General features: G+C 35.6%; 1 protein-coding gene across 3 annotated transcripts in view; it reads left to right on the forward strand.

Annotated features, from left to right (window-relative positions):
• The window catches only part of gask1a (golgi associated kinase 1A), an 18,577-nt gene extending 2,392 nt beyond the window's left edge, over window positions 1-16,185 (forward strand). The window contains exons 2-6 of one of the 3 annotated variants that reach the window (XR_006925708.1): window positions 1,854-1,918; window positions 6,319-7,662; window positions 11,598-11,720; window positions 11,941-12,843; window positions 14,566-14,607. Coding sequence is in view for 2 of the 3 variants with exons in the window: in XM_046848408.1 (XP_046704364.1) it covers window positions 6,334-7,662; window positions 11,598-11,720; window positions 12,740-12,843; window positions 14,566-14,764 (1,755 nt within the window). In the remaining variant the exon portion in view is untranslated. Of the gene's footprint in view, window positions 1-1,853; window positions 1,919-6,318; window positions 7,663-11,597; window positions 11,721-11,940; window positions 12,844-14,565 lie in introns of all 3 variants that reach the window. The other 2 variants (XM_046848409.1, XM_046848408.1) reach the window with 2 other exon arrangements.
• Window positions 16,186-25,198: the final 9,013 nt, after the last annotated feature.

Genomic DNA, 25,198 nt, shown 5'->3' on the forward strand with positions numbered 1-25,198 from the left:
TGTGGGGTATTCAAATAAGACAATCGAATTCTGACTGAGAAAGAATCTATATTAAGTTGAACAGTTGTCCAGATCATGTACCAATTCATGAATGTTTGCAGCCAAGATTGCAGCCAGTGCTTGATGTGTCCGCTTGTTCTGCAGACCACAGCAGTTTTGCATCTTAAACATGAGGCTGACTATGTGGCAGCTTGAAGTCACTGTAAATAAAGGAATACGATTTGGAATGCATCCTGCTCGTTTGTGCTCTGTTGTGAAATTATTGTCTAAAAACAATTTTGTACTGACAGCCAGAAAATCATACATGCTTTAAGTGTATTAAAATTCAGTTCTAGACAGACAGAATCTAGTACAGTTCCTAGCTTCTGCCATACAGTATATTTAACAGATTAATAATTTATGATGAAACAAAGTGTTTACGATGCATACATAATTAATATAACTTCTTATTAAATTATTCATACATTTCATAAGTGCATGTTAATTTGGCATCATTGATTGCTTTTGTATGACTTACAAGTAGTAAACCTCCATAACCTTTCAAACCTAAAGCTCTGTCCCATCAATCAATCGCCAGGTTCATCTTTAACCAATCCAAGCTGGATTGCAACTGCAATCAGCAGTCAGGCTTATGAAGTCTCTCTCCAGCACCTTGTCTGGTGTTCAAGAGCTTTCTTAAATTTGACCATGATCTTGTAAAGTTCTGTGATAATGACTTTTTTTCTAGCTCATGTCCATTTCCTTGTTTTCCAGTTTTTTATCATGATTCATTAATTTGATTAATGTCTAAGTTTTCTTTCTTTTTTTTGCTAACTTTGTGTATCTGTTAAATTCTTCCTCTGCATCCCTTTGTCTTCAAGTCAAGACAGTCAGTATGTTTTAGATTAGTGAAATCTGGTGCACTAGATGTTACTAATTAGGAAGTTTTATTAAGGCGGTTTAAAATGCACCCACTAAGCATTTTATGAGGAACACCTGTGCACAGAGTTATTCATGCAATTATCTAAATAGCCAATTGCATGACAGTAAAGCAATGTATAAAATCATGCAGTTAAAGCCAGCAGCTTCCTCAAATGTTCATATTAACTATCATAATAGGGGGAAAAAGTGAGTTCGGTGATGATGACTGTAGCTTGTTTGTTAGTGCCATATGGGATGGTTTGACAGTTTCTGTGCCTGCTAATCCCCTGGGATTTTCACACACGACAGGCTCTAGAGTTTTCTCAGAATCGTGCAATTAAGAAAAACACCCAGTGAGTGGCAGTTCTGAGGACAGAAACACCTTGTTGATAACAGAGGTTTACAGACAATGGCCAAACTGACAGAAAGGCATGCTAAAGCTGCAGGAAGCATAGGTTTACCAAAACTTTGAAGTTGAAAACTCTAAAATGTAGTTCTGTTCTGATTAATCTTTTTTTTTCCCCTTTTTCGCTGAGACACACAGGTTTTAAACTTGTTTACTGATTAAAAAGTAATTGTTCCACATTTCATATTCGACTGTGCTCATCTTCTGCATTATTCTACAAGATTCTGTCCCTATTTAAATGTAAGCAAATTCATATCTCAAAAGAGGCAAGATTCCTTCTGTCACAATGTACATGACAAATTCAAATCATATCAGAAAGGGAAACCAATATTTCACACGACGTCAGCGCAATATTTTCCATTTTTGTTCTTTCACAGAACTCACTGGCACAATGATTGACTGGCTCACACTTGTATTACAGGAGGATCTTGTTCTATAGTATTATTTCCTCCATTTCATATTCTGTACAAAAATATGTCAAACCCTTCGCTTCTGGAATGACGCACGTTTGTAATCAAAGATATCATGAAACTTTTTGTGTTTTCAGGAGGTGGTGTAAATGGAACCCTGTATATATTGTGACCGGCAGGCCAGAGTCAAGTCAGTGCACAGGTATGTGAGAGGGTATGAAAAATTGAGAAAAAATAAAACAAATCTCTATTCCCAATTTCCATTTTTATTTGCGGTCTTTAATAGTATATTCCCAATTCAATTCAATGCTACTACATATGTTGTATTTTGTCTGTTCTTTTTTTTTTTAAAAAAAGGAAGGAAAGAAAAGCAGAGCAACAGTAATCTGGGACAATAGGTCTTATCTAATGGATAGTGTCCACAGAGGGCCTATGAACCAGTGTGAACCAGGGTTTGTTTAGCCAGAATGTGGATCAACTCTCTTCCACCCACCCCAACTTGAATATTAACATACTTTCGCTTTGTCTCTGCTGCTCTATTATGTTTTCTCCTTCATCCATCTCTCATTCTTTATCAGGCACCTTTTCTCCATGTTAAACATTAAACATCATACTATACTAATGTCCCCATAATGAATCGATTATGTGACAGACAGACAGACAGACAGACAGACAGACAGACAGACAGACATGCAAACACCTAAAACATAACATACACGCCCTAAAAAGCTTCACCAATGATATTCCTAAATCCAGCTACATTTTGCAAATAAAAATTGCAAATAAATTCCTATTTTGTCCTCCGGTACTCTGATCTCTTATGTAGATTAGGATGGAGTAGAGAGACATTAATACTAATATTTCTCCTCATACTTATACAAATGCTTCAATACCAAAGTCTGATCCCAAGTGATTTCCTTTTTATCTAAGATAATGCTTATGGACGGATGACACAAATAACAGTGATCTGAGCAACATTTATGATTCTAAACAAATTAAATCAGACTGCAAGTGACAGAATGATGGTTATATACAGACTGTGAGGTTGGGTGATCTGAATGCTTAAAGCAATATCAGGAAGCATGTTTATAATAAAAAATAATAATTGTGGACATATGTAAGTATAAATTACTTCAGTTCTGCAAACACTGAGTACAGAAAAACTTGCCATAATGGCTTACAGATTAAAATCAGCATGGGGGAAAATCAGCACGACTCTGAATAGGTATGGAAAATATCTGCGCTCAAGTTTAGATGTGTTAAAACAACACCTACCCAGTACATTTTTCTTGATAATTGGCTGCTGTTTGTAGTTGACTGGAAGGGAATGATTTGATTTGGAGGCACTGAAACGTTCTGTGCTGATAGCAGGACAGAAACACTTACTTTATTTGTGACAAAACCCTCTCTTCTAATTTCCAACCCAACATAACCTAAGTAAACCACTGTAGCTAGCTTATGAACTTTAATATTTTTAGCCAACAAGCCTAGAAGCATAATTATATGCATACACATGCATTTTTCTTGGTCTATATTTAATCTGGACAAACATTAACAAGACAAAACACAGTGGATTTAGTATTATTACTGACAAGAACAATAAAAACATTCTCGTTTTAGAAAATTGCATTGATGCATCTCTGGTTCTAGGTCACATGCTGATAAGTACGTAGTAGTTATCATAAAAGTATTAAACCCCATCTATCTATCTATCTATCTATCTATCTATCTATCTATCTATCTATCTATCTGTCTATCTGTCTATCTATCTATCTATCTATCTATCTATCTATCTATCTTGCACATCTCTCCGCCAGATTACTTTACTAATATTGCTTTCCTGACAGCTCTAATGATCTCAAGGTACATTTTTGTTAAATTACTGCCAAACACAAGGCTTTTCCCCCTCTTTTTCTGACCTTCCCCTTCATCACAAACAAGCCATTAGTGCAAGCTATTTCTTTATCTTCTTTCTTCCTCTCCAGTGAGATGACTTGTTGTATGGGCCATTGGCATGTCTCTAACTTGCAGTTTAAAGCTAGAGGCGATGTAATTATGCAACACTGGCAGCTCATAAGGAAGGTCTGATCATTATCATTAAAATTGTCTCTGACCTTATCTTAATCATCTCCTTGGTGGGTTTCGCATTAACCTGTCCCTGCTGTGTCTTTATTATCCTCCATGTTTAATGAGATCAGCTCCTTTGAGATCCTCGCTCAGTCACAGCCTGTTTGCCGGGTAAAAGACTAAATGACCTCACTTGTCTGTACCTGTGCTGGAATAAGTTAAAGGGATAGTACAGCAATCTTCATTTCCAGAAGAAAAAGTAGTTAGGTAATACAAACAAACAATATCCCTAGCTCTTTGAATTTGGGAAGATTGTTCGATTAATTTTTTTTTCTCATATTCAATTTTTTCATAGGGTTTATTCTTTTAGATAAAATTGTCCTTTTTTCCAAGAACAACCAGTTAAAAAAAAAACAGACTCTCAATGATTTCTGTTTTATTATGCAGTTTTTAACTGTTCACACTACTCTGTTTATAGTTAAATTAAGGATTAGGGAAAGTGGGAATGTTTTCAACAATATATTCGAGTTGGTCTTGGATTCGTATTGAGTATTTGGATGCTCTAAATAAAAATCAAATTTTGAGTAAATGTAATAAAATAGAGCTCTCACCTAAACAGAATGTGAACTCCAATTATGATCCATTCGGTCTGTTCCATTATGATTGTATGGTTTTACTATGCCAGAAGTTGAGACAGAGCCAGTGGTACGTTTAAAGCCACGTTTAAAGTACGTTTGAGCTCTTCAGTACAATCCATTTTTGTGTCAGATTGGAGAATGTAAAGCTTAGTGCTTTAGCTCGATTTTATGTACTTGTTAGCAATGGGCATAAATGAAACATCCAAATTAAAAAATTAGGAGGAATGTCCACTTATATTTGGCCATTGAACTGAATAAAAAATTTACTAACAGTAAAAATTTACTAACTATCGGTCTCCTAATCTGTCTGGATGCTGTGCCTTGAGCACTGACTTACTGAAAAGTATGACACCATTCTTTGCTTTTTTGGTATTTCTTTTTTTTGTATGTTGACAAGAATGGCATGTGTTAAGTGCTTGGCTGCTTAATTAGAGAGGTGTCTTGCGAAATGCAAAAAGAAAAAATAAGACAATGGTATGAGGTGATATCTCTCTATTCATTACATCTTGGTTCAATTTAGTGAAAGCCTCATTTGACCTCTATTAAAATGATCTGTTATTGAAATATATTTATTTCTCTTTAAGAGCTGTAGCCATATTTCAGGATTAATAGAATTTTAAGTACGGATCAATGTTTGGCACCATACTATTTTTGATTATTAATTATTTTGTGTTTTCATTTGCATGTTTAATTCCTCTGTGAACCCTATATTTTTATATGAGAATTCCTATATAAATATTGACACCTGATCTTGTCCTATAAGTCATTATTTTTTCTGTTCATGTCTGTCACTCCAGGGTTTGCTATAAGTAAAACATGCCATTAAAGCAGTTCTTGGTTTATTTTGTAAGCACGATTAACCACAAACACAAACCCTACCCGTCTCGCTCTACAGCACACCATCCTCAAAGCATGCCAGTGAGGATAATGTGCACAACCTTATAGAAGGCAAGCCTGTATATTAGTTTACTCGGAGGCAGGGAAAACTAATCCATAAGAACTTCAGCTCTTTGGTGCTACAGGCATGAAATTCTTCAACCTGCCATATAATGGGACTCTTTCATAAGCACTATCTGGAAAAGTCATAAAAACATTCAGCCACAGTGAGAGATCCTACAGAGTCGAGACATTCCTCTCCCCTCAGGTTTCCTTCTTAACCATAGAGATACAGAGACAGGCAGCAGATGTACATTTTGTGTAGAAGAGAAATGTTAAAAAAAAAAAAAAAAAGGGAAAAAATTATATATAATTTGAGATGAGAGTTTAGTGAGAAAACAAAGCAAACCAACCAAACTGCCAGCTTTATCCAAATATAAATATTTAAAAACAACATTTTGCCTTGCTTTATTTCCTATTTTTAGATAAACATTGGTAGACAATTGTTGCCATACGCAGCCAAAAATTACAGCCTACTCTTCATGAAAATGGTATACTGGGGCCAAGATAATTAGAGAAGTCCACTGAAAAAAGGCTAAATACATGTTTGGGGTCTTTCCAATCCACTTATGATTTCTGTAATGACTAAAGCAGTTTTCAGGGCAGTTTCAATTTGGTTCAAAAAGATGGTGGCATTTTGGGAATAATACAGAAAATAGAGAGTGGGAAAGAGAGAACGTGGGCAAGAAACAGTATGTACATGGTGCATGGATGGAAAATCTTACTAATGTTGATCTTTTTCCCATATAACCTATACATATAGCACCAGTCCTCTGAATGGAATTTCTTTTTTGACTCATGCTAATATATATTGTCTCTTCTTGTGATCTGAACTGCATTTTTGTGCGGGAAAATAACTCTTTTGTTATTTGCTGACATTGGCAATAAAGTAGTTATAGCTGTATGTTTTTTCTTAATCAGCACTGTTTTTCATTTTTTATTTTTTTGCTCTGTCTGGCAGGCTCTAGGAGCAGGAATGAAGCTGAAAGTGAAGCGGCGCTACATTGTGGTCTTTCTATCTCTCCTCACCCTGTCAGTAGTGATGATAAACACATATTCACCTTTGCCCTGTGAACAGAAATGTTTGCTCTCAGAAGGGCCTCACCATAACCTACCCATTGAGACAGAAGCAAGGAACTCTAAGCATCTAGCTCCAAACATTCATAGGGGATCTTGGAAGCTTTCTAAAAAGAAAGCTTTAGAAAAGCACACACTAGTAACTGACCTGCACCAACATATAATCAGTAAACTACAGGAAAATGTAAATTTTTTAACGAGAAGTAATGTAAAAAGAATGTTTGTGAAACCAAAACAAGGGTCTTATCAAGGGAAAAAGAAGCACTCCTCCCAAATCAATATGGCAAATACACAGAATGTGTTGTCCAAGCAACTAAGCAATGGGAATGACTCTAAATATTCCAGTGATCTTCTTGTTCCCAGACATGACCAAGCCATACCTCAGTCTGCCAGCAGGCATTCCCTTCACACAGACATTAAACCATGCAGGCACAAATGCACTCCAGATGGGCCCAAACCAGCGGTGCTGAAGTCTAAAGCCGGTGTACGGCTGTCTACAGAACTTAAATGGACCTTAAAAGGAGCCAAAACATATGAAAAGCAAGCAAAGCTCTCTGAGAAGAAGCAGCATCACTCAATGGATGAGACTAACCGTGTTTCTGGAGAAGGGGCTGAGGGGTGGGACTTCATGGCTAGTTGGTGTAAGACTTTGCATGATCAGCATATCAATGAACTTTCTGATCAAACTAGTGCTGAATCTTTGCCCTGGTTTAGTAAGGATGATGTGCAGAAAATGGATTTTCTTGCCAAAGGCTCTGTGTTGAGTAAAGCCAGAATTCCAGGCCATGGCCAAGTGCTTCAAGTGGGACTTGGTGGTTGCAATGAAAACACTTCTCCTCTAAATGGGGACCATAACACACTCTGTCAGACAGGACAGTGTGCCCTGATCAAGCGCCCAAATGATTGGTTTGAGGTTTTTGCATTCCATTTGGATAGGGTCTTGGGTTTGAACCGCAGTCTTCCAGCAGTGCTAAGGACCTTTCATAGTGATCTATTACCATATAAGTATACCAGTGGTTCTGGAAGACCTGTGGTCTGGTGGGACCCTGATATTCAGCACCTAGCTGATGACGATAATGACCAGAACTCTTTCTCCCTCACCTGGCCCCAGTATCAGGATCTGTTAAAAGCAAGATGTGGCATGCAAGTACCTTTGAACTCATCAGTGTGTGTAGGGGTACACCATTCAGAGTGGGGAAGACTGGCCCTATTTGACTTCCTGCTACAGGTGAGAGCACAGATAGAGACTTACAATGATCATCTGTATATAATATAGTTTCTTTTTACACTTGTAATGAGAAATAAACAATGACTGATTTCACTTTTTGGGATACAAGAAACATTTACATTAATGAACCCTTAATGAGCCTGGTTACTTAGGAATGTAGACATAAATGTTATTTTGGGAAGTGCAAGTCCCTGAGGTATCCAGATAAGATTATGCACAGCAAAATGAGGTGAGTCATATTATAAGTACAGAAATGAAAATGCAGCAAAGACAGGGGTATCAGGATCAATCAGACAGGTTCATAGAGTGAAAGGAGCCTCAGAAGGAGAAGAGTTTCAAGATCTGGCATGAATTGTAATGTAAGCAAAAATGTATGGCTAATGCAATATTGTTTTAACATCATCAGTATTGAAAAACTTTTCACAATGATTCACTGAGTGAAATAAATAACTCTGCCAAGTAAACAGTGGCTTGCCTGCCAAAAGCTGTACTGCACAAAAATCCTGATTAGCTTTTCCATCAGTAGAGTTCATTTCCTTCTCAGACAACAGTCCATATCAGATAGCTTTGTGCAATGAGCCTGTATTTTTCCTTCGTATTTTGTTCATGATTGCATTTTCTATTCTCATAAATGGGTTCTCTGATGCACTTTTAATTAGATGAATCCAAGTGCATATCTCTGTCTGCAATGTGGTTAACGGTTGAGTTCATTTTTCTGTAAATCACAGATGGGTTCAATTTTAACGTGGTAGAGCTGAGTTTAATAAAATTTATGCCTTAATAATGAGACATGTAATTACAGTGGTGTTCTATATCTGCTCAGTTTACTTACCCTATGCTTTAGGCAATGTCTTGAATAGGTTTAGTGTTTGTGTTGTAGACAGAGCATCAAAGTAATTGTGATGCATTCGGGTAAATGGCATCTTCAATCTGCCAATTATAGTTAATGGTTCAATTAATGGCTTAAGCTAGTAGAACAGAACTCTAATTGAGTTGTTAGATGAAACAAATTCTTATCATTCGCTCTGTATTAAGTTGGGTGTTTCAGATGAGGAGAAATATAAAAAAAAAAAAAGCAGCAGTTATATAAACTAAAAATATGTTCTTAAAACAATGAAAACAGGAACAAAGTGGATTTACCTGTGGACAGAGCAGAGAAAAAATTGATTCAGTTTAGCAAATTAGTGAAGTATATGTGCTATTGTTAATATACAGTCAATAATACAATACAGTATAACAACTTAGCAGATATAACTCTGGTAAGTGTGACAGCTAGATGAGAGCTGTGGGACAAGAAGAGATTAACAAATAAGACTTTTTCTGGTTTTAGCAATAGTAACAGGGTAAGCTAAGATCTCTTCAATACAGGCTATGCAAAATGACATTTTGATTGAGATAAACAGTTGAATTAAAGGAGCAAATTCTTTGGGTGATATTTCCTGTTTTTATGAGCCGTAATGTTTTACATAGTGAAGCAGAACCATTATACAGTATGTCCTTATAAGGGCAAAATTCTTGATTGTATACCTTAGCAAATAGTTAAATTGTATGTATTTGCAGTAAAAAAAAAAAAAAAAAGGTGCTAAAATAGAGTGGGAAACAGTGTGTATAAGAATGTGTGTGTATATTTGAGTGTAAGAAGAGATAGCTATGATAGGCCTTGAAAAAAGTCAATAAGTGTAACCTGGCCAATGGCTAATAGCATGATATTGATCTGGTGTGATATGCTGAGCAGGATCCTGAACACTTGTATAAGATACTGGCCAAACAGCTCTGCTCGCTCTGAGATGCAAGTTAACACCAATCAGTGTGAAGGACACATTCTCTGTCACTACCGGGAACAGAAGACTTTGTGTGCATTGTGTAAAACCTTTGTCTTGTGCTCTTCTTTTTTTCATATGAACTGAATCTTTTTATAAGAAAACAGCTTTCTGTGTTGATGTTTCGAGGGCACGACTGAAAGCATAACCTGGTATTTCAAGTGTATTTAACAATTACCAAAATGCATTACTTAGGGTTACTGTCCATTATATGTACAATTTAGTATAGGAAACCCAATATGCACAGTTTTGTATTTGCTATTGCTGTAGGATGACTGAAAATGCACTTGTGACATTGCATAAATATGGTGATATGGTCGTTATTTTACATGCACACACATTTCTTTTTTTCATATACCCCCATCTTCCTTTTATTTTGGAAGGAAGTACAGGTCAGAGTTCAGACTCAGCCATCGTACAGCACCCATACGGCAGTCTAGGGCTTAGCAGTGGCTGTTAAGCACTTAGGATTTGAACTTACAGCCTTTCCATCAGTAGTTTAGAACCACTGAACAATCCAATATTTAAAAAAAATGACTAAAATGAGGAATAAAATATTCATATATTTATTTGCAATGTACAGAACAAAATCATTGAGTATGGCTCACTGGAGCAAGAATGGAAAACATAAGAATGCACAATGTTATATAAGTAATAGGGTTATGTAAGTTAAAACTAAAGTTATCTCTGTGCTGAAAGAAAAACACAGAGGATTTCATGAAGCAGAATACAGTGTGTACATATTTCTGTCCACTGTTTTGTTGAAAAAGAACATTCTGGCAAAAAAAAGACAAATACTGTTAAACTGTGTACTGATCTCTTATATGATTGTGACTCATTATTTGGGTAGTTCATATTAGGACACACTAGCTGCATTTTCTCTGGATTACATTGTTCATATAAAAATGATCCTTCCAGTGTGAGGTTAATTTCCTTCTATTAGAAGTCTTGAATGTGGTAAAAAGAAATGCTCTTCCAAAATCCCAATCTGTTGGACTGAAACTGGTTATGGCTTTTGAGCGATGCTTTTAACAGCCCTGTGCAATGTAACAGGGATGTGTAAAATCTTGAGAACTGAAGAAATATTTCTATAATGCTGTCCACTGGACAGTGTGATGGCGATTATTGCCCACAATCCTCCATGGTGTCACTTGGTGTGTTATGCTGTATCTATGAACCCATGCTGTATTTGTTTACCTTTACTCAGGTTGCAAGTGATATGAGCTGGAACATATGGGGTGGAGCTAATAATAATGTGGACCATTGGTTGATACGGTTATCGCAGCATTATTCTGATTATCCCTGGAACTGCTTCTCTGCTGGCACGAAAACGTTCAGCAGTAGGCTAGTGTAGTGACTGCCAAATCCTTCTGCATAGGGACGCTCAGCCATCTCCTGAGCCCTGTGCATTACAGTTCTCAAGGATAGCTGAAAGTAACAGATGAACAGAAAATGATGCAGTACCAACAATCTTTCCAATTAGCACATAAGATCACACAATGTTGAGTAACATAATGGAACTAAAACCCCTTCTTATCGCCTTCACAAATAGTATCGAAAGACTTGAAGTTCAGTCTAGAAAAATGCACAACTCTGTATGTGTGTGAGTGTGTGTTTTAATGTCCTAAGGTATGGTTTGCACTCTCCTCTTTATTTTCACTAAAGATTAAAGGTGCACTTGGCTCTGTGTGGTTGCGTGGGCAGCCATTTATTACTGAGCCATGACGAGCCACACTGTTCGCTGTAGAAGCACCATTATAAAACCTATTATAAACCTGATAAAATACACAACTCAAACATAGAGGACCACATCTCTGCATAGTTCAAACTGCAAGATCAATACAAGGACAAGCAGATAGATAGATAGATAGATAGATAGATAGATAGATAGATAGATAGATAGATAGATAGATAGATAGATAGATAGATAGATAGATAGATAGATAGATAGATAGATAGATAGATAGATAGATAGATGGATGTTGCATATAGCGTTACTAATACTGTATTATACAAAAAACATTCTGATAATATTGCAATTAATGTAAAAAAAAAAAAAAAAGAAAGAGCTTCTTTCTCTAAACCACTCACTCTGTGTGTGTTCATCTCCCGCAGGTGAATGACAGACTGGACAGATACTGTTGTGGGTTCCAGCCTGACCCTGCTGATATATGTGTGGAAAACCTTCTCAATGTCAAATGTGCACACCCTAAAGATTTAATGCTGGTGCATATTTTGGTAATGTCATTTCCTCTCTAGACTGCTAGGAATTCGTTTTATCCAAAACTTTTATTCAAAAGTGGTTTAAAGTGGCACTTGTGCATTGAGGAATCAGCCATGTCCTTAAGCAGTTTAGGAATTTAACTCTTTCTTTGGCATCCTCGCATGCATAAATGATGACATGGTGGCTTCAGTGAAACATAACACTATTGCACTTTTTCTCTCCTGATCTATGCAGTTCTATTGACTTGCCAGAAGACAAGAAGCTGAGAAGATCTCTTGCAAACTCTATGAAACAACACCTTTTTTTAGACCTGTGCAGAATATGAGATGATATTTGGTTTATATGTTTTTATATTTTTTGCTCATGGACACTTGTCCAAATCAACATCTATTTCCAAAAGTATATTCAACAGTATTTCCAATGCCATATTCCTTCAGTATACAGTCAACAGTATATTTAGCTTTATTTCCCCCTTGGAGCAGTGAGATACAACTAAATATAAAACCATTCACTGTTTTATTACACTGTCTTACTGTTTTAAATGCTTAACACTCACATGTCAAAAATAAGTGCATGTGTTATTTTCCAATTATCAAGAGATTTTTCTGTCACAAATTTTTATATTGTTTTAAAATGGTTTGAAAATAATATTTGAAACTCATTTTCTAGCATGTTATATATAACACAAATAACTGATGCTCGGTATTGGTTTTGATACCAAGCATCCCCATAAAGGTTTAGCAAATCTTTTCATTTACACACTTTTCTGAGGATGTTAAATATAATGTACAGAATGAAAATGGAATTATATTATAAATTACAAAAACTTTCAACTGTGTCAGGTGCACTTTCTTTCTGTGATTTGACAGTTTTACTTTGTGTTTGTTGTCCAAAAGCTTCACAATTACTGATAAATTTATAGCAGATTATTTAACATAACTGAATAAGGTTTTAGTGTATTTATGCATTCAAGTGCACTTGCATTTCTATTACAATTATATTTATATGAATTATCTCACTTTTTTCTCGGCAGGTCCGGAGAACAGATCCCTCCAGGCTGGTCTTTATAGATAATGCAGGCAGGCCTCATCACCCACAAGACAACCTCAACTTCAGACTGATAGAGGGCATTGATGTGTAAGTGCTGATATTTATTCATCATGAGTCGTTAAAAATCAAATGCATTTGCATTAGTAAGATACCCTTATCCAGAGTGACTCATTTTAACAACTAAGCTATTAAGGGTTAAGTGCTTTGCATAAGGACCCTGTAAATGCATGGCAGTGCTAGGATTTGAACTCGCAACCTTTCGATTAGATGGCCAGCAATGCAATTGTTGACCTACCACTTTCCTCCACATAATGAATTTTATAAGGCATTCCCTGAAGGTCTAGTGGTTAGGATGCAGCGCTCTCACCGCCCCGGCCTGGGTTCGATTTCCGGTCAGGGAACCGACCCCAGCCATTAGGGTTGCACAAGCCAGTGCACTCTTAGTGCCGGTCCCAAGCCCAGATAAATGGGGAGGGTTGCGTTAGGAAGGGCATCCAGCGTAAAACGTGTGACAAATCAAACATGCGGATCACGAATACGGATGATCCGCTGTGGCGACCCCTAATGGGAGAAGCTGAAAGAAATTTAATGAATTTTATAAGGCATTTATGCAGCCACATTACTTGAAAAGTTGAATATGAATGTTTATAGAGGTTCATAGATAATAAGCCAGATAGGACACCTACCTACTTATTCTTATGCTGTCCACATCCACAATGTGTTCAAGACAATAAATAATTATATCAAGTTGATGTTCAAGTCATTTGTTAATATTCTTTGTGTGCATTGAAATATTTGCACCTACACAAGTGCACACAAGATATTAGACATGAAATCAAGTATTTTATTAGATTTGAACTGTGACCAAAACCATTTTTTTTTATTATAATGTCCATGCGACTTACAGTAAAATAAATTGTCAAAGATATGGAAATTTAAGAAGAAACTCTGCCCTTAATTTGATATATTGATCTATGAATTATTTTGTTCAGTATGGTAAATTTTAGGATTTAATACCTCGTCCTTAATTTAAGCCAAGTCTGTAGCTGAAGTTGTTTATGTTTAGTTATATGTGTAAAGCGCAGCAGGATCTGTCTGTGAATTTGTGAGTGAGCATTATCTGATTTGTTTATCATAATACCAGCGAAAACCTGCTGGAGGCGTTGTTACATGTTAGATAGAAACCTGGAATGTTATTTGTACATAATCATGCATTGAACAATAATGTAATTTAATAGTCATTATTAGTCCTGTTTATGTAGTAAAGAATAAAGCCTGGAGTAGGTTTAAAGTATATAACAAAATATCAGTAAAAATAAAATGGTAATTTCTGTGAACATTTAGCCTGCAGTAACTCACCCAATGCATACTGACAGGTTTCAGAAATTTGGCTCAAACAGAATAATGACAGTGTGTGCATTTATATAATTTACATTATGCAAAGATGTGTGGCTTCAGCGACAACATTTTCTGAAAATCAGAACGAAATAACGTGGGTTGCAGTGTTGATGTATCACTGTATCTAGAAACAGTGCCTAATATGAAATCTGCTGTTTTCCTTTAACTATAACATGGACCACCAGCATACAAACAATCAGATAAGGAGGCACCTCTACCTACCTGTCAGTCATTTTGTCTGTCAATACAGAAACTCCTCTTGCACTAGCATTTCTTCATGTATTTTGGGGGGGTGGATTTGGAGAGAAATTCTGAAGGTTATATTTATGTGGATTCTGAGCTTCCTATAAGCCAGCTTCAGTTAACCCATACCAAAATAACCTGAGTGCAGAGCGTGTTTTTGACTGGCAGGTTTCCGGAGAGAGCCATGTCAGTGTTGCGGTCTGGCTGTTTGGAGCAGCTGCTCCTGCGCTCACTCTCTGTGGATAAGGAGCTGTGGGAGACTCAAGGAGGAGCAGCAGGTCTTAGAGCCACCATCCACACACTCCAGCACAGAGCTCAAATTCTGCTGCAGCACATCCAGAGCAAAAGAGTAAATACTGATTTGTGAAAATACACCTATTTATAAGAATTATGCTGACTACAGGCAGACATGGTTGCAAGTTTTTTTATTGTTAGAATGTGTAATGCAGCTACTGCTTTATGAAGTGCATAATAATAATATTAATAATAATCATAATCATAATAATAATCATAATAAAAATAATAATAATGCGGTGGTACAGTTATTCTGCAACGTGAAAACAGCATACTGCAGTGCACTTATAAAAATTAAAAAGTACTACTTCCAATGTTGATTGCTTTCTCAAAAAAATTTATTTGGGAAGATTTTATTAAAGATTTTCACTATTTAAAATTCAAAATTCTTTCTACAAAGAGAAATCGTAGGCTAACCCTAAAAGTAAGTAGTTAGATTAGTTAGCTAGTTTCTGGGTTCCTATGCCGATTTAGCAAATACAGGAATCAAAGTTAAACGTACATCAAATGAAATTTATATTAATCATTAAAAAAATCTGATGCCTCAAACAGTATGTTTTGAGATGTGTGACTGTGCAAAAATGAATTTGCTCCTTTTTTTCTGTAATGTGGTAACAAATCTGATCATGCAGTATCATGCAGAGTTCAGAAATTACTATCATCAACTGGGTTGATGTGATCGGTTATGACTGTTATGTAATCTTGTACTATTTGAAGATATGCTTAAAAAATATATCGAATTTTATTATTTACTGGAATCAGCAATAATTCTAATGCATGACAAAAGACTATATTGTCTGACTTGTTTCCAGGTCATTATGAGATTTTAATTGTAGCTGTGTGTTAAAAGTATATTCACATTTTACCTATGCCAGCATTGGTATCAATTAATTTTTTATTCTAAACAAAAATGTGTTGTATATAAGAAGTTGTCAAACTGCTACAAAGTAGTCTGTTTCAAATAATATATTCTAAATAAAATCATGTGCATGCTAGTTGTACTAGTTTTGACACATGTTTAAATGAAAAAGGTTATCTGTTGTGTGACTCAGAGTTTTGGATTGCTCGAGGTCAAATCTGCTGGTCATCTGCTGCAGTGTTAACAGGAGTACAGACTGAATGTAGCCTGCTGTAGAAAGCTAAAGAAATGCTGCTGGTTGGAAAATATGTCTAATAAAAAAGGAAATATAGTGTCAGCATTTCTTCTTCTATAAACAGTTTTACAGCTTTGCTGGGTTGAGCCATTTGCAAAGATATTTTAGTGCTAAATAGCTAAACAATGTTCAGCGTTTTAGCTGAGGTGTGAAAATCGGTTTCTGTTTCGGCAAACATGAAATAATCTTGTTTTTATGTAGTTGTTTTTGTTCATTTTCAGTAATTGATAATAAAAAAAAAAAAGATGTTGCATATGTAAGACATGCCCAGAATATTCTAATGTTTATGTTTTTATTCTTTTTGGAAGTATTAAGCGGAATAAAATTGTATTTAATTAAATTCATTCAGCTTCCCAATATCATTTGTTTGTGGGTTTTAAACTTCCAAGCAGACAAACACCTCAGTTAGAACATCTGGATAACTTTGATGTGACTATGAACAAACCATTAACTATTAACAGCATTATGACATGGGATGAGAAAATATAGCCAAATCAACCATCAAATAATCAACAGTCTTCATACAGTCACTGAGTAAAATTTAACCCATAATAATTATTTGTAGTTGTTAATTAGCAACTTTAAGAAAACAACCTAATTCCAAAAAGTTGGGACACTCTGTAAAATGTTCACCGCATGCAGTGACTTACAAATCAGTTGCATATTTTATCAAATGGTTACAATGATGAAATTTGCCATTTTATAAAAAAAAAAAAAGTTTTTTTTCCAAGAATCTCTGTGTGCAAGGGACAATGATAAAAATCAATATTGGATGCCCATGATCTTTGGGTCCTCAGGTGGCACTGCATTAAAAACAGGCATGATTCGGTAATGTAAATCATGGCATGGGTTTAGAAACCCCTCCAGAAATCATTGCCTCTGAACACAGTTTAAGATTAAGGCTCTGACATGCAAAAAAACAAACCATATGTAAACATGATCCAGAAACACTGCCATCTTCTCTAAGCCAAAGCTCATTTAAAATGGACTGAGGCAAAGTGAAAAACTTTTATGAAATTTGTTTTGAGATCAAACAAATCAAAATTAGAAATTCCCTTAGCACTCAATTCATCAGTTCTCAATTCAAAAGCCGCATCTCCGATAGTATGTGTTGCATTAGTGACTTTGGACTGGGCAGCTTATACATCTGGAAATTCACAGTCACAGTTTTCACCAATTGAAAACATTTGGTGCATCATGAAATGAAAAATACAACAAAGAAGACCAGGACTGTTGAGCAACTAGAATCCTGTATCAGACAGAAATGGGAAAGTAAAAGAGAAGGAAAAAGTTTTTATGGATGTATTTACCTCTGGAAATCAGTCATTTATCAATATTTAGGAATTTTTCATTTTCGGCAATTACTTTTAGTAATACATTAAATAAATGCTAATTAATACAAATAATATGGCTTTCCAAATGCTGAATTAGAAAAAACGAATTAATGATTTTTAAATGTTAGCATGTAAATGGTGATAATTGTGAGAACCTTAATGTAATTAACTATGATAACGATTATAGTTATGGATTTAATTACATTTATTTTCCATGTGTAGTTTTTTTTAACATTGGACATTGTCCCAAAGCCACTTTACATAAATAAATTATATACATTTTTTATTTATAAATTTGTCTCTACATTTATCCCAAATAAACAAGCCAGTGGCAACATGGCAATGACAAACTCCATGAGATAGTATAAGGAAGAAACCTTGAGAGGAACCAGACTCAAAACAGATCCCATCCTCATCTGGATGGCACCAAATGTCCATTCATTATAGTTCTTTAATGTTGAGGTGTCCTGTTCAGTAGTGGAAACTCAAGTGTAAAACTGTTCATAGTGATTGCAGTTCTAAGCCATTATACCAAATTGTTTGTATTAACTATAGTCCATCTTCATGGTTCTTGAGTTTAATCCTCCAGTTTAATCTTCAGTATCTGGTGGACTTTGAGAAGCTGAAATACACTCTGGATGGATTAAAATTAGTGGTAAGACTTAAGATATATTTTTTTATCCGGTTCATTCCAGTCTTTTACATGTGCAACACTGTTTTTCTGATTGTAAGCCAAAATTCTAGCATATGTCCTGTTTCTAATCACTATTGAATTCAATCCAGCAGCATTCCTTTTATCCTCATGTCAAGAGTTCATCAGAGTATACAGATGCTTAACTGGGATTGGATTGAAGTGTACTATACACACAACTTGAAAGAGGCTCTATATTTTCTATAAAATGTTGGGTTTTATAATAGATTTAAATATGCAAATAAGGTCAAAAACCCACAAGAAGAAAACCCTCTTTTAAAATTTCTGCCAAAGGTTATCACAGTTATGATTTATTAAAATAGATGAGAAAACAAGCATTTCATTAAAAAAAACTTAGAAACATACAGCTTCAGACATTTGAATGTTCCAACAAAGACAGTTTTAGTAACATCTGGCATCATTCCGTGACTTGCTGTTGTAGATTTCCTTTTCCTTTTTGATGTCACAGCATATTACAGAATTGCATCTCCACTGCGGTTTCATTAAACAGCACAATACGACTGAGTTTTTACAGGCTCAGGCTTTTTCTATGTAACACATCAAAATATCTATGCATCAAGAATGTGATCAGGCCTGATGGATAAAAAAAAAAAAACACCTCAGCTGATCACGGCTGAATGAATAATCGTAATTGGATATTGGATATGCTCTGTGTGTGTGTGTGTGTGTGTGTGTGTGTGTGTGTGTGTGTTTATTACAGAGATAGAGAAACAGACAGGCATAATTTATAGGCCTGTGAATGATAAAGGCAGGAGTAATCCTGTTTGAAGTTATAATGTATTATGTGTAAACCAGGTTCAGAATTTTCATCAGTGGTGTTGGAAAATGCACACTGGTTGTTGATGGTGTAGTCTCTCTATCACTGTACACTACATTTTTTTTATTTGTACTTAATTTACTTTATAGAAATAAAAACATGGGAAAAAGTACAGAAAATATCAGAGAAGGATTCATTTGGGATTATATGTAATGCATATAATGTGTGCATACACCCCTCATCCACCCTCACCCTCAGCACTGGAGCTCCCCAGGGTTGTGTTCTGAGCCCCCTGTTGTACTTACTGTACACATATGACTGTGTGGCAACTTCCAACTACACCACCATCATTAAGTTTGCTGATGACACTGTTGTGGTGGGCCTGATCTCCAACAACGACGAGACCTCAGCCATCCCAACAATGGACTCTTTTCTTTGTTGCGTTCAGGGAAACGCTTCCTCTTCTTGAAAGCAAACACAAAGAGAAAATGAGGAGGAGCTTCTTCCCGCAGGCCATTCGGAGTTTAAACCAGGACACACTCAGGATCCAGTACTGGACCTCTCTCTCTCCATCTTCACAACTTTTTTGCACTATGACACTTAATCTCTGGACTGTCACTTTAACTCTGGACTTGCACAGTGCCACTTTATATCACACCATACTGCACACAGACACTTTAAGGACAATCACGTTAATCACTTTATATTTTACTGTTTTTACTGTCATACGCATCCATGTATATACACATATTTTCACATATATCTTCATATATTTTATATAGGTTACACTTTTTATTTATCTACCTTCTTTTTTTCTTGGTTTATTTTTTCCTTATTCCATTCCCTTTATATTCCATTCCCTTTTATGCTTGAATGCCAGACCATCATAAAAAGCATTCCACTGCATGTTGTACCCTGTATGTATGTGTATGTGTCAAATCAAATTTGATTTGATACACACAATAGGCAAAAATATTACATATCGTTTGCAAAAAAATACAAATGAAAACTATTAAATATTATGTAGACATTCACCCTCCTCCCTTGTTGCTCTGAAATCCTTAAAGTTTAATATAAATCCCCAGAATAGTTTTTGGAGAATATAGCTAAAACAATATTCTGAAAACAGATCAATTAAGATTTGAATATTTAAAAAAAGAAAACAACAACAATTCTAAAATCTTTAATTATTAAACATTTGAACCAGCATTCAATCTATTGTTTTTGTGTTGATTTATAGCATAACAATCCCAAAATAATAAATTTTACTGTAAGATTGTATACTAATGCTAGCTGCAGTATGTTATAGTATGTGCCTGATAAATGGTTTAGCCTACAGTCTAAAAAACGGCTAAATATCTCCATATTATTCATTGTAACTTTTCAGTGTTGTATATTTAATCAGCCATTTCTTATAAAAATGACAAAAAGGAGTGTTTATTGTTATTATTGAACATTTCTCATGATTTCTTTTGGAAATTTCCTGGGAACTGTATCAAAATTAACCTAGTAACATCATAAGCATGAGCAACAACAGCACTGTGCTATGATTATTAACTTTCCAAACAAGCTGGACAACTATAATATAACATAATAAAAAATGACCTGGATAAATTTGTGATTTGTAAAACCCAGTTTGTCAGTTGTTGGTGGGATTCTGAAGCTGTCTTTTATGCTTCAAGTCCAAGCAACTGAACACAGACATAGTCCAGGATGACAAATGTATGCAGCACAGGGCCAAACTTGTTGTCACTACAGTGGTCATGATGTAATGCTGGAACCCTTTGACTGGCCTGCAAAACCAGTGTGGCTCAATTCCACAAAAAACCTGTGTTCCAAATTAAACATACAGTGAGCAGAAGCACATCTGAGAGCTGGATAATAAACAGAATCTAGAGATTTGTACAGACACTATGTTGTTACCAAACACTGCAACTACTAAAACTTTAAAATCAAAGTTTTACAAACAGAAAACAATAAAGCTGATATATTTTTAAAATGTCTGTATTTTCTGTATTCAGGCCATGTGATTTCTTTGTGTAAATTAGCAGACCACAATCAGTAGGTGTCCAAGACCCTGCAAGTTAAATGGTATTAATTATATGTGTTAATTTTTAATTACGCATGGCATTAAACTAATCTGCAGTCCTCAGAGAGCCAGAGAAAAAAACACTGTAGATCATTTTCTGCCTTCACATCTAGCCATCAGACCTGAACACCTTGCAAAGTTCTGAACTTTGGCTTTGCAGTACATCTACATACCTTCACAGACATGCTCCTCAGTCAGTCGAGTGAATCTGAGGGCTCTGCCCTCCGGTGTCGCTCCTGCAGAGACGTGCAGTAATAATTGAGTCCTTAAGGTCCTCACCCAGGAGTGTTGCCATGACAATGCACGGTGTGCTGAAGGCTGGCTCTTGGCTCCGGTGTGATGATGTGATTAACGGCTCTCACTCGAGGCCTCTGTCTTAGGTTTGGTGTTGATGCCGAGACAGAAAAGGCTGAGCTCTGCTCCATTGGGGCCTTAATGACAATCTGTTTCTGTGAGCACCCCTCTGTCACAGGCTATGTTTGCATCTGGAACTTTCCCCTTGAGGACCTGACAATACACATAAGCACCAAGCTGGATACAAGAAGGCTGACTGCTTCTCTGTGTGCATCTGCTAGATTAGTCACACAGGTAAATGATGTGTTACCCATACGCTCGAGAGAACAGTGCAAGCGCGTTTTAAAGCCAATTATAAGCTGTTGTTTTGTGAAATATTTCATGTATTCAAAAGAGCAAAATTACTATAATTACTGGAATTTAGTGGAATTCACAAGAGTCCCTGGACCATTAGCTCCAAATCAAGTATAACCAAAATCTGGAGGAAGTCAGTATGGCCTTATCTGATTTCCCTACCCAATTTCAAATGTAGTTTAAAAGATACTGCATGAATATTATTACAGCTCCAAGTTTATTTAAGGGGTTCTTTGCCTTTTTATTTTTTCAGTAGTTCTGTTTTACTGTTGGATATTATGGCCCTGATTATGATTATTGTATGTGTTTTTATTCACATAGTGATGATTGACAAAAGCAATTAAGCAGATGTGCAACTTTATAACTCGGGGGGGAAACAAGAAATGTCCAAAAGCCAAAAAACGTAATCATTCAGTCAAATTATTATACATTTTTCCCTTGTTCTCTTGGAGGGTCCCAATAACTCTAGGTTTGACATTATTTAACAGACAGAGGTGATAATACAGTAGTGAATTGAATGAATGAAAAGTCAATTTCGGTGTGTCTTCTGTACTGAAGCTGGAAGGTCAGAAGTGTAATTGTGTCAAAGAAGCCTGACAGAAATAGTCAATGAGACAAAACCCTAACTTCAAACGCAGGAAGCTTAACATTGTTCCTTTCTTCTCACCATCAGGGTTATTTTTGCAAACATAAAGGCCAATTAGTGGCTCACAGTTCCCTCTGGAGAAAGAGAATGCTGCTGTCAATGTTCAAATGCTGTATGAGTCCCAAAGATCTCTGAATGCTAACTCCAGGCAATAGAGTCTATTATAAACTGAAACGATGAGACACAATGGTTTTGGTTGTACCTTCAGTGGATCATTGTGTGAAAATTGCTTTATACATCGGTACTGAATGTAGCCATAATTACATAGCCTATGTTTAATACAACTATAAAATATGGGTTTCATTTGGTTTAGTTTAACTTTGTCAAAGAGTATGTTAAGTGTTGATTCATGGAAATAGTTTGTAACGGTCTTTGAACAAGAGACACAAAGCAGCATATTTAAGAAAAAAGGAATCCATTTTATAGAGCTCTGTTCTGCAACATTTACAGAAGTCCAAGGTTATTGGACAAGTTAAAATTCATGTTATTAAAATAAAACCATTAAAGTCTAAGCAGACTACATACATCCAGACATAAAGCCTCAAGCACTTTTAAACCACATTTTGTTCTTACTTTATTGGCAGATAATTACGCCATTCTGCTTTATTAATTGTATAGCTAATGACCACTTCTAAGAAGTATATACTGATAAAGTAGGTATTGGTAAGATATCAGTGCATCTTCCATAGCGGTCATCAGTTTATTTTAGTTTCAGGCATGTAAAAGAATATTGTACTATATGGCCTATAGTTTTGTTTGTTTGTGGACATCTGACTACCACATTTGCAGTTCTTTCCCAAACTTTTACTATAATTTTAGAAGTACACCATTGTATACAATATCTTTGTATAATGTAGCATTAAAAGTCCTTTTCAATGGAGCTAATTGTGGACCCAAACCTGTTCAACCATAACAATGCCCCCATGCGTGAAGCAGGCACCATAAAGACATGGTTCACAAAGATGTCATGCTCTTGTGGCTGAATTGGAAAAATCCAAACAGCCACTGCAAACTGTAGTGAAAATCCTAGTTAGCTCGATTATGACATCAGCGATTGGGTTAAATCTGGAATGGTATGTTCAACAAGCACATATGAATGTAAATAATTGATTGTGTCATAATTAAAATACAATAGATAGAAACAAGAGTTTTTATAGTGTGTTCAAAAAGTCCCACAAGAGTCTCTCCGCATAAAGTGGGATGTAGAACACTGTTTTTTTCAAGCTGCCGATAAATACACATATTTAGTGTTTGGAAAATTTCAAGCAGCTTTTCTGGATACTAGAAAACCAAATCAAAATACTGTGTAGATTTAATAAGTTATTTAATAAATAAATAAATGCATGTAGGGCTGCAGATATCAATTATTTTAGTAAAATATATAAGAAGTACTTAAATTGCAATACTTAATATACAAGAGAAATTAAGACGGGTCTCTTAAAATTAACAAGTAAATTGCCTTTTTAGAAACATTAAAATTTATATTGCTGAAATTGCATACAATAATTTTGGTGAAAACTAAACCTATTTAGTGTATTTTATTGCCATATTACTTCAAAATGTTAATACAAATGTAAAGATTTTTTTAAAAATCATAAAAATCAATTACAAATTACTGTTTAAAAAAAAAAGTTAAATGCACTGTGCAATGTTTTCAAAGTTCGAAACTTACTGTCATGTTCTTTGGCCTAAATCTTCTCCTCGCTGTTTTCTCCCCATTCCTTCATTTTTCATTCTGCATGCTTCTTCTGTGTTGTATGTAAGCCTGTTTCTGCCACATAAAAAAAATGCCTATTTCGAATTTTTTCTTGCAATTCCGACTTTATTTCACGCAACTGTGACTTCTAGTGCATTCACCAAAAACCATGTTGTGGGCCTGAAGTCTGAAGCTGTTGGTGTGTGAACGAGGCTCCTCTGCTTCATCTGTCTTGTTCCATCTCCTCCAGAGCTGATTGTTAGAGAGTTCTCTCCAGGGATCAGAGGCTTAGTACCATGCAATTCTATTGATTGTGGTCTATTTCATTTTCAACGTGTAAAGCTTTCTGGTACTAAAGAGGGGGGTGATGCTGCCTGATTGGGTAAAAAAATAATAATTACTTGCAAGAAAAAGGAGAAATTGCAAGAAATAAAACTCGAAATTGCAAAAAAAGAAAAAGTTGGAATCAGCCAGACTTTTTTTTTTATGTGGCAGAAACGGCTTTCATTAGTGTTTACCTGTCCAGAGGGTGGTGCGCCAGTAAAAATGGTCCGTGGGGAAACAGTGCTGTGACAAAACGAATTCGAATTTTGTATTTAAATAACTCAAGGAACTGTTTCAGCCCTACATGAGTGAGAAGAATAGTGTTTCATTAAACAAATATTTTCCCATAACCTACTGTTCACAGCCACCGGAGGGACTTTTTGAACGCACCTTATTTAAGGGCACTGTTAGGTAAGATGTTATGTGAGCTACTCTTTCTGGGTCATGTCAAATCTTAAGCCAGCAAGAATAAGCACACAGGGGGAAAAAAACAAATGTAACATAAGGACATTCAGTCAGAGCACCTGCCTGGGACCTTTCCTTCACTGTCTAAAAACATCTTCTGTGATTTTATTTTTGAAAAGCAAACCTCCATATTCTAATGCTGTTGTGTTTCCACAAAACTACTCAAATTATCTTGCTGTTGTCTAAAAAATATTTTTTTTTCCCCAATGCTGACTCTATACATGCATACAAAATGTACAACACAAGATCTTTTTTAAATAAATAAACAGCAATAAAAAATTTTTTCCCTAAACCCAAAACTTACTAATAGTCTTTTCCTCTTCTTGTATTCAACTTGAGCATATTATTCAATAAAATAGGATAAAACTGGACGTTCTGAATTAATCTTGGTTAATCAGGCTTAATGTAAGACATGCAAATGGACTGACTACATAATCAAGCCTTTTTATATCCTGAGCGTAGGTTATGGAATTAGATCCCTTCTTTCTGCGAGTACTCGCATTAGACTTCACACCATGATTTCATATTAGACTCAGTATTGATTAATTATAATCATCTTATACATGAATATGATTAGCATTTGATTATGTCAATCAAAACACAGAATATGGTAAGACAGATTCACCCAAATAAATGATGTACAGACGTGTGTTCTGTTCGGGTGAAATCTATCTATATATCT

This window comes from Silurus meridionalis, chromosome 4 (assembly GCF_014805685.1).
Source record: "Silurus meridionalis isolate SWU-2019-XX chromosome 4, ASM1480568v1, whole genome shotgun sequence".
In the NCBI taxonomy this organism is placed as follows: Eukaryota; Metazoa; Chordata; class Actinopteri; order Siluriformes; family Siluridae; genus Silurus; species Silurus meridionalis.